This window comes from Mizuhopecten yessoensis, unplaced genomic scaffold (assembly GCF_002113885.1).
Source record: "Mizuhopecten yessoensis strain PY_sf001 unplaced genomic scaffold, ASM211388v2 scaffold10359, whole genome shotgun sequence".
Lineage (NCBI taxonomy): Eukaryota > Metazoa > Mollusca > Bivalvia > Pectinida > Pectinidae > Mizuhopecten > Mizuhopecten yessoensis.
In genome coordinates this window covers 1,334,145-1,345,548 of record NW_018408507.1, presented here as the reverse complement: position 1 = coordinate 1,345,548, position 11,404 = coordinate 1,334,145, and the positions used below count along the sequence as shown (strand labels likewise).

At 39.0% G+C, this 11,404-nt stretch overlaps 1 protein-coding gene across 1 annotated transcript in view; it reads right to left on the bottom strand.

The window, feature by feature from the left end:
* The window catches only part of LOC110460307 (sushi domain-containing protein 2-like), a 58,509-nt gene that overhangs the window by 8,165 nt on the left and 38,940 nt on the right, over window positions 1-11,404 (bottom strand). The window contains exons 3-11 of the mRNA XM_021513138.1: window positions 9,564-9,701; window positions 9,112-9,274; window positions 6,924-7,175; window positions 4,282-4,421; window positions 3,636-3,778; window positions 2,691-2,960; window positions 1,293-1,555; window positions 990-1,133; window positions 668-829 (exon numbers count right to left, since the gene is read on the bottom strand). Of these exons, the coding sequence (XP_021368813.1) occupies window positions 668-829; window positions 990-1,133; window positions 1,293-1,555; window positions 2,691-2,960; window positions 3,636-3,778; window positions 4,282-4,421; window positions 6,924-7,175; window positions 9,112-9,274; window positions 9,564-9,701 (1,675 nt within the window). The remainder of the gene's footprint in view (window positions 1-667; window positions 830-989; window positions 1,134-1,292; window positions 1,556-2,690; window positions 2,961-3,635; window positions 3,779-4,281; window positions 4,422-6,923; window positions 7,176-9,111; window positions 9,275-9,563; window positions 9,702-11,404) is intronic.

Below are 11,404 nucleotides of genomic sequence, written 5' to 3'. Positions count from 1 at the left end.
TTTGGTTATTGAGAAGAAGTTGTTTAAAGTTTTTAACATATTTGACCCCTGTGACCTTGAAAATAGATGAAGGTCATTTATTTGAACAAACTTGGTAGCCCTTCATCCCAGTTTGCTTCTGGCCAAATATCATCACCCTAGGCCTTTCGGTTATTAAGAAGAAGTCGTTTAAAGTAAAATATTGACGCCGGACGACGGACGACGGACGGACGACGGACGGACGGACGACGGACGCCGCACCACGGCATACGCTCACTTGGCACTTCGTGCCAGGTGAGCTAACAATCAAACAACTACAATATATCAGTTAATATATCTTATAATAAGTACAAAATTAATGAAAATTTAACAGTCAAAACAACGGAACTATTTCAAACGCCGACGTCATGACGTCATAGCGCCTTTCAGGGTCAAGTATGGGAGAAATACCCTTCCAATCATAAAGGCCAATAGTGAACACATTTGTAAAATATGACAAAAAATGCGTAAAATATACACAACAGCATGTCTACCATTCAGAAGTATATGATTAATGAAATACAATGTAGAATGAGCTTTTCAGGTTATAAGTAAAAGTAGTTTCTAAGAAAATAAACTAGTAATACGGAGAGACCGTCCTCACTGTAGTAGAATGTGTATCCATTACTACTGTGTATTTGGTACTGACCTTTAAACTGTGTAACCGAGGTAGATAAGTCGTTAGTGACAACAAGGCCGTTGACCAGGATCTGTGACACAGTATTGGTGTCACGATGCACCTCAATTACGTCAGACACTCCCTTTGTCGTCATGGCAACGCCCGAAAAAATACTTGCGTTCTGGTAGTGACCTGGAATGGGAACACAAATGTTACAATATCATCACATAAACAAATTATTTGGCGCTAGCAATGCCAATGGTTATTTTACTGCTAGTAATGGTTATTTTACCATTAGTTATGGTTATTTTACCGGATTTCAGCCTTTTTAGATTCATTAAAGTATACTCACCCTCCGTATCCTGCGCCTGCGCTGTACGGACTTCAACTACTACACTGGAAGCGTCGTCTTCTACTAAAATGAAATCACCTAAGCCATTGAATGTGAAGTCTTGTCCGTCCAGTGTCGTCAGATGTGGATCACCTACCGCTTGGGCTTCAATAAAACAAACAACCGTTAATACAAGGACAATGACTTAACAAAGCGATATTTGACAAGAATTAAGAATACATAACTCTGACATCATATCAAAAAGTAACAATTTGCTATTTCAACATGTACGTGACCTCTTTGATGTTGAATAAGTACACAAACCTGCAGTGGGAGGATCATATTGATCACACGTGACGGGTGGGCGTTTCTCCTTAAACAATTGGCACATGTCAACAGCATTAGAATACTGACAGCAATGTAAGGAAGAAAGAAGTTCCTCTTCAAAGAAAGAAAAGAAAGGCACTGCGTCGTGTCCCTGAGATCGAATAGTATAACGTAAAGAACTCCCACCTCCATTACTGTCGCGAATGTCAATCAAATCACCACTTTCATCATAGCAGCACGAAGCACCGGTACTTGATTCACTGAAAAAAAACGTAATAAAAAGACCAAGTTAAAGTCGATTGAGATTCGCTGGGGAAAACCCTATGTAATATGATGAACTAGGTGGCGTCACCGGCTGGGATGCATTTTTCAGATATCATAGAAAAATTGGATCAAGGTAAAAAAAAACTTATCAATAGCTGGGCTGATACTTGTTCTTTGAAAATTACAAAGGAGCATCACCCGACTTCAAAGCCTGTCAATGTTTACTGTTACGTGACCGCAGGATGCTTTTGATGAACATCATGTGATCGAACTAGTCTTCTCGTCTCCTTTAATTTTGCTATGACATATTCCATGGCATCCTCGATTACGCAAACGTGAGCGTAACCCCCGAACTACCGAGGATGGCCTGTGATCGAGTAATTGTGTTCCTACATCTCAAAATGGCGCTGGGCTACACACCTCGTATGTTTACTCTAAGATCGTGTGTCACGATATCTTATACCTTTCCGTCTCTCCTAACGTGTACATGATTTCTAGATGACACAAGAATAACACCGAATAATATTCCGCTCGATGTTTTAGAAACTTGTAAAACATACATTTGCGAGTTATCTCCCGTCAAACGATATATGTGGTCTTAATTAAGCATTGCAAAAAGTAAATGTTTTAAGCAATGTCATATATATCGGTAACAGCTATTTCAGACGTACACATACATCAAAACTCTGCCGTTTATATTTTTAACCCCCTAACAGTAACAACGTTACTGTTCCAATGCCTATACCATTATTTAACTTAAAACAAACACATAATGTATTTTGAAGAATATGTAGGGAGCATATGAGTTAAACAGAAAATATCGAGTCGTTAAGACAACACAACGAAACTGGACCAAAATGTCGATAAAAAAGACAATATCCGGGTACAGGGACCCAAAGCCCTGGGGTTACATTTTCCAAGACGAGGCATCCAATTCAATGCACGTGAGGCAATGATTCCTATTTTAACCTAGTGACCTTGTCATGGATGTATCAATTCTATTAAACAGTATTTATATGGCATTAAAAGTCTACAGGGAAGGACCCTGCTTTGCAAATCGATGTCATCAATATCTTTTGAGATCATAACGTTTCTGAAAAAAACCCATAAAAAAGTCTATTGTAAGCTTACCTTTTCTGAATACGTAAAAAGCACTGAACAGCACCAGGTTTGTAAACACAATTGGTTGATCTGTTAGAATTGTCTGAACTACAGAAAGGGTCAAATGTGAACCTCCCTGTGTCACGTAACGCCTGCCTGGCAATGCACGGACACGATAAATTGCTGCTACTAATACTGGGCAGGAGGTTGTCCGTAGCGTTCCAGGTAGCACACATTAAAGAGGACCAGTTGGCACCGACTCTGACCGGAAACACATCGGACCACACAGCTACCGGTACACTGAAACAATGCAAATCAGGTACAGATACAGCAACGAATCGGACCACACAGCTACCGGTACACTGAAACAATGCAAATCAGGTCCAGATACAGCAACGAATCGGACCACACAGCTACTGGTACACTGAAACAATACAAATCAGATACAGATACAGCAACGAATCGGACCACACAGCTACCGGTACACTGAAATAATACAAATCAGGTACAGATACAGCAACGTATCGGACCACACAGCTACCGGTACACTGAATCAATGCAAAACAGGAACAGATACAGCAACGTATCGGACCACACAGCTACCGGTACACTGAATCAATACAAATCAGGTACAGATATAGCAACGAATTGGACCACACAGCTACCGGTACACTGAAACAATACAAATCAGGTAGATACAGTAGAAATGGCAATATTGGAAAATAAATGTTCACTTCCGATCTGGGAACGAACCGCGGCCGCCTTCGTGAAAGGCAAGAGCGCTATCTACTGCACCACCCGACCACCCCGGGTATATATGAATAATCAAAATGTCGTCAACAGTAAATCTTACGAAGATAAAATATTTACTTAATAATTGTTACCACAAATCAGTGTTGTTAAACTATTCTCACTAACATCAGTTAAGTAGATTGCATTATGACAATATTACCAATATACTTGCAGTACACCTACCTCCCTGGAGCAGGATATTTCTCCCGTACACGGACAGCGGCGGCCTGGAATGACGTCAGCGAAGCCGGTAATATAAATGAGTCTAATGTTTCATCGATATCCAACGGTTTTACAGCAGTAAAGTTCGGGTCACCATTGTTATACTGGAAAATAAATTATCGGATGTAACTACATGTATCCACACAACCCTGCCTGCATACATTTTCCTGAAGGGAACAATTGTAAAATATCTTTCGTGAATGGCAATTTGAACTAACTTTAAAATTAGTGAATGTTAAATTGATTGATGAAAATATAAGAGGTACACAGAAATATAAGTTTAATACAAATTGGATCCCGTTTGCGACATAAAAACTCTTTTCATAAGGTTATAACCTTGTAGTTTTGGACAAAAAAAGACATGCGCGTGTAAGGATGTAAGGATATCAAAACGTTTAATGTCAGACCCGTCCTATAGACTGGGAAAGGACCTGTAAGGATATCAATACGTTTAATGTTAGACCCGTCCTAAAGACTGGGAAAGGACATGTAAGGATATCAATACGTTTTTGCAAAGTGATTGAAATTTTCATTTTCATTTTATTTTTAGGTTTTGTGTTTATCGGTTTTTGTTTTTATTTCAAGTGTTTATTTCTATTAATAATACCTGGTATCCCATCAGTTCTACCGTCAACTGCTGGCTGGACGGCAGACTAGTGGAGTTCCAATCGACCTTGACCTTATTGCCGATGATCCACTGGTTGATTTGTTTTCGCACTACTTTTGGCGCCATCGACGCTACGTTATCTGAAAAAAACCCGATGTGATATGAAACTTGAAAATCTTTTACACAGAGTGACACATGTTATGTGAGAAATCACGGTTGCGGGGATGGTTGAACACGAGTTTTGTCAGTAATTAGTGAAAGTGGACATGCAGGGTTAACATGACCTAGTTCGAATTTACGAACTGGTGGAACTTGACCTTGCATCACTCGCTACTTGATGTAAAGTCCTGCAATATTGCACGAGAATTTGACGACACGCTGTTTAACATGATTATGACCCTTTTGACTTTGACCTTCATCAAGGAGCCACGTCTATAATACTGCTTAATGATAGTATTCATTTAGGAGATATTATATTTACTTTAAAGAATGTGAGCTTTCACCAGATGATTTTTACCTTACTCATAGGGCTACTTGTCATCTACGTAATGTGTATATTTTCGACACTCTAAACAAGGAATACTTGCGATATATCCAAATAATATCATCTTCATAATCTTATAATGCAAATTCACACATTCGACACTGACTGTTGACCTACCGTTGATCCGTGATCTTGACCATGTACAGACCAGTAGATTTTAGCAGTATTCACAGTATAGATTATAACAGTATTCACGGTAGATCTTGCAGTATTTACGATGGATTGCAGCAATATTCACGGAAGATTATAGCAATATTCACGGTAGATTTTGCAGTATTCACGGTAGATTTTGCAGTATTTACGGTAGATTGCAGCAGTATTCACGGTAGATTATAGCGGTATTCACGGTAGATTATAGCAGTATTCACGGTAGAATATAGCAGTATTCAAGGTAGATTACAGAATTATTCACGGTAGATTTTAGCAGTATTCACGGTATAGATTATAGCAGTATTCACGGTAGATTTTGCAGTATTCACGGTAGATTTTGCAGTATTTACGGTAGATTGCAGCAGTATTCACGGAAGATTATAGCAGTATTCACAGTAGATGATAGCAGTATTCACGGTAGATTATAGCAGTATTCAAGGTAGATTATAGCAGTATTCACGGTAGAGTATAGCAGTATTCAAGGTAGATTACAGAATTATTCACGGTAGATTACCACAGTATTCACGGTATAGATTATAGCAGTATTCACGGTAGATTTTGCAGTATTCACGGTAGATTTTGCAGTATTTACGGTAGATTGCAGCAGTATTCACGGAAGATTATAGCAGTATTCACAGTAGATGATAGCAGTATTCACGGTAGATTATAGCAGTATTCAAGGTAGATTATAGCAGTATTCACGGTAGAGTATAGCAGTATTCAAGGTAGATTACAGAATTATTCACGGTAGATTACCACAGTATTCACGGTATAGATTACAGCAGTATCCACGGTAGATTATAGCAGTATTCAAAGTAGATGATGGCATTATTCACTGTTGATTACAGCAGTTATCACGGTAGATTACAGCAGTATTCAATGTAGATTAAAGCAGTATTCACGGTAGATGATAGCAATATTCACGGTAGATTATAGCAGTGTTCACGGAAGATTATAGCAGTATTCACGGTAGATTACAGCAGTAGTCACGGTAGATTATAGCAGTAGTCACGGTAGATGATAGCAGTATTCATGGTAGATTACATCAGTATTCACGGTATAAATTTTAGCAGTATTCACTGTAGATTACAGCAGTATTCACTGTTGATTATAGCAGTTTTCACGATATATAACAGCAGTATTCACGGAAGATTACAGCAGTATTCAGTGAAGATTACATAACATAGCTGACTGTTTACCATATTGTAATTACCGTAAGGCCAGCACACAGTTTAATTTAAACATCTCTTATTGCCATATATAAGCCAAAGGATTGGGCAAAAGTTTGAAGAACATTATAAACGCCCTTTTCTTACATTTAACTAAACAGAATACATTAGTATACATTCCAGTGGTAACTTCATTGTATAACATAAGTCTGAGTGAAAACGTTACTGACATTTTGCCATTTAATGTTATTGCAAGTTAAAGTAATGTTCTGTATACGACTTGAAACTGGGACTTTGCATATTCAATTATAAACAATTGCAATTTATCCTGTTCCAGTTAACCATAACTATTGCAGCTTTCCTAAATCCTAAGGCATGGGATAAACAGATGTCTGTAGAAACCATAACCGAGTGAGCATTACACGTAAGGAACATCTCAATTGCTTAAAGAACAGGGCAAGAACTTTGACCGCACAAAAACTACAACCCCACTAAGGTTTTTCTACGTCACACTATGGCGTCATTTTTCTGAAATGAAGATGTGCTGTTTGACAACGCGTATTTTGATCATTTTTAAATTAGCAAACCGGATTTGGATAACATGATAACATCAATCGTTCATGTAACCCTTTCCAAACCCTACACAATCTGAATTTTTTCAAAACATGTCATTGTGCATGATGTATTTCTATCAGTTACAAAGATGAATAATGCAGAGTTGGAGTTGAGGTCTCCTGATGACGTAATAGTGTTATCGGTTAATGGTTTTTTTTACTTACTTATTTGAAGAACTGTAGAGTAATTCCAGCTGATCCCGTACGGATTTAATTCCAGGGTCACCTCCCCTGTTTTGAATATAGGTGGCAGCACACACTTAGCTGACAAAAAGTTAATGACTGCACACTGAAATGTTGAGTTCGTTTGCACAATGCGTGCTGTAACGTTATAATCCGACTGGAAACACGGTCCGGTGACTCTGAATTCTTCGCCTCCCAACATATTTCCGTTAGTTGGAACAATTTGAATTTGCACTGAAGAAATAAAAAGAAAATACATATTACACTATATAATCATTCTTGTCATGTTATCAAACGACACAGAACAATGTCGTCACTCTGTTGAAGGTGGAATATTGCTATATAAAAATATAATGGTACATGTATGAGCATACTTGTAGTGTACGTTGTCATCAAATGTGCACTCCGTTATGTGGTGTACTGACGGTTACTAGATCGTCTACCTGGAGTGTACTAACGGTTACTAGAACGACTACCTGGAGTGTACTAACTGTTACTAGAACGTCTACCAGGAGGGTACTAACTGTTACTAGAACGTCTACCTGGAGTGTATTAACTGTTACTAGAACGACTACCTGGAGTGTACTAACGGTTACTAGCACGACTACCTGGAGTGTACTAACGGTTACCAGCACGTCTACCTGGAGTGTACTAACGGTTCCTAGAACATGTACCAGGAGTGTACTAACTGTTACTAGAACTTCTACCTGGAGTGTACTAACGGTTCCTAGAACATCTACCAGGAGTGTACTAACTGTTACTAGAACTTCTACCTGGAGTGTACTAACGGTTCCTAGAACATGTACCAGGAGTGTACTAACTGTTACTAGCACGTCTACCTGGAGTGTACTAACGGTTCCTAGAACATGTACCAGGAGTGTACTAACTGTTACTAGAACGTCTACCAGGAGGGTACTAACTGTTACTAGAACGTCTACCTGGAGTGTATTAACTGTTACTAGAACGACTACCTGGAGTGTACTAAAGGTTACTAGAACGACTACCTGGAGTGTACTAAAGGTTACTAGAACGACTACCTGGAGTGTACTAACGGTTACCAGAACGTCTACCTGGAGTGTACTAACGGTTCCTAGAACATCTACCAGGAGTGTACTAACTGTTACTAGAACGTCTACCAAGAGTGTACTAACTGTTACTAGCACGTCTACCTGGAGTGTACTAACGGTTACTAGCACGTCTACCTGGAGTGTACAAACTGTTACTAGCACGTCTACCAGGAGTGTACTAATGGTTACTAGAACGTCTACCAGGAGTGTACTAACTGTTACTAGATCGTCTACCTGGAGTGTACTAACGGTTTCTAGCACGTCTACCTGGAGTGTACTAACGGTTCCTAGAACATCTACCAGGAGTGTACTAACTGTTACTAGAACGTCTACCAGGAGTGTACTAACTGTTAATAGAACGTCTACCTGGAGTGTACTAACGGTTACTAGAACGTCTACCCGGAGTGTACTAACGGTTACTAGCACGTCTACCTGGAGTGTACTAACGGTTACTAGAACATCTACCAGGAGTGTACTAACTGTTACTAGAACGTCTACCAGGAGTGTACTAACGGTTACTAGAACGTCTACCTGGAGTGTACTAACAGTTACTAGACTTCTACCAGGAGTGTACTAACTGTTACTAGAACGTCTACCAGGAGTGTACTAACTGTTAATAGAACGTCTACCTGGAGTGTACTAACGGTTACTAGAACGTCTTCCTGGAGTGTACTAACAGTTACTAGACTTCTACCAGGAGTGTACTAACTGTTACTACAACGTCTACCAGGAGTGTACTTACGGTTACTAGAACGTCTACCTGGAGTGCTCTAACTGTTACTAGTACGTCTACCAGGAGTGTACTAACTGTTACTAGAACGTCTACCAGGAGGGTACTAACTGTTACTAGAACGTCTACCTGGAGGGTACTAACGGTTACTAGAACGTCTACCTGGAGTGTAGTAACAGTTACTAGACTTCTACCAGGAGTGTACTAACTGTTACTACAACGTCTACCAGGAGTGTACTTACGGTTACTAGAACGTCTACCTGGAGTGCTCTAACTGTTACTAGTACGTCTACCAGGAGTGTACTAACTGTTACTAGAACGTCTACCTGGAGTGTACTAAAGGTTACTAGACTTTTACCAGGAGTGTACTTACCATCGTGGCTGCACTGGACATCCCTTATCTCGGTGCCAGACACACCAAAGATCCACGTGCCCGGCACATCCACGTTACTGGTTCTAGTGAGGTTGATGACAGCGTCGGTCTGAGCTCCGTCTACACTTAAGTAGCTTACTCCGTCCTCAGAGTTAAAACCCACCTACACAAAAATAGATTAATAGTTGGAAATAATAACACCAATCTGCAATTAAAGAATTTCCATGTTCAATTAAAATTTGAAAAATGCGTTAATAGTACAGCTGAATGAAGACTGACGGAGTTGTAAAACTATTTTCCCGCCCAAGTCCTACGATAGCATTCACACTGTAGTTCCATTTCGAAAGTTTTTAGACATTTGTAAACCAAATTTATCACAACAATGTGCTTCTGGCGATCGAACCATAGCTTTTAACAAATAGCATCCCGTTCTCATATAACTAGCCCGTTACCTGAGCTGGGTTGCCTCCGAGCCCCGTGGAAGAGTTGCCACGGCTGTTGGAACCTGTTGTCCACTGGAGTTTTTTGTACAAATAAAACGCAAAGGATTCCTCCTCGTTTGTCGCTAGCACCAACTGGAATGTGTTTTTCTGCAAACGAATGAAACTGGTGTGAAATATGTGTTTCACTCGCACATCTTGTGGCAAAATGTGCTATTTAATAGGATTTGACAATTTCAGTATATACATGGGACTCTGAGGATTTACAAATTTGTATACCAAACCCCCAGGAAAGAAAGCACAACGGTGCAAATCTAACATTTGAGTCCCGGACAAAGGACGGTGCTGCTTGGTCTAACCTCAACCTTCCAACCTGTCTGGTTTGGGTGACCCTGCCAGGAGCAAAAAGCCCAAACAAGCATAACTAGCCAAGTCGTTGAGGTACTCAATCCCTTATCATGGGAAGGTGCAGCGACTAGGGTGGGGTGGGGTGGGGTGGGGGGGGGGGGTATTTGCATATATCCTTTGCATCATTATATCTGAATCTATCCAAGAAAGGACTGTATCACTATAACTGGTTCTATGAAGTAGGATTGTATCACTATATCTGGTTCTATAAAGTAGGACTGTATCACTCAGATCCTATAAAGTAGGGCTGTATCACTATAAATGGTTTTATAAAGTAGGACTGTATCACTATATCTGGTTCTATCAAGTAGGACTTTATCACTATATCTGGTTCTATAAAGTGGGACTGTATCACTATATCTGGTTTTATAAAGTAGGACTGTATCACTCAGATTCTATAAAGTAGGGCTGTATCACTATAAATGGTTTTATAAAGGAGGACTGTATCACTCAGATCCTATAAAGTAGGGCTGTATCACTATAAATGGTTTTATAAAGTAGGACGGTATCACTATATCTGGTTCTATCAAGTAGGACTGTATCCCTATATCTGGTTCTATCAAGTAGGACTTTATCACTATATCTGGTTCTATCAAGTAGGACTGTATCACTATAACTGGTTCTATAAAGTAGGACTGTTTCACTCAGATTCTATAAAGTAGGACTGTATCACTATATCTTGGTCTATAAAGTAGGACTGTATCACTATATCTGGTTCTATAAAGCAGGACTGTTTCACTCAGATTCTATAATGTAGGACTGTATCACTATATCTGGGTCTATAAAGTACGACTGTATCACTATATCTGGTTCTATAAAGTAAGACTGTATCACTATATCTGGTTCTATAAAGTAGGACTTTATCACTATATCTGGTTCTATAAAGTAGGACTGTATTACTATATCTGGTTCTATAAAGCAGGACTGTATCACTATATCTGGTTCTATCAAGTTGGACTTTCTATAAAGTAGGACTTTATCACTATATCTGGTTCTATAAAGTAGGACTGTATCACTATATCTGGTTCTATAAAGTAGGACTGTATCACTATATCTGGTTCTATAAAGTAGGACTGTATCACTATATCTGGTTCTATAAAGTAGGACTGTATCACTATATCTGGTTCTATAAAGTAGGACTGTATCACTCAGATTCTATAAATTAGGACTGTATCACTATAACTGGTTCTATAAAGTAGGACTGTTTCACTCAGATTCTATAAAGGTTTTATATCTCGTTCCGGCGTAACAAAGTAAAGATTGTAAAACAATTTCTGACTGAAAGACATGAAACAATACTACATTGTAGTTCTGATAATATAAAGTATAGGTTTTATAAGTGATATTTTCACACTATAAAGTATAGGTTTTATAAGTGATATTTTCACACTATAAAGTATAGGTTTTATTAGTGATATTTTCACACTATAAAGTATAGGTTTTAT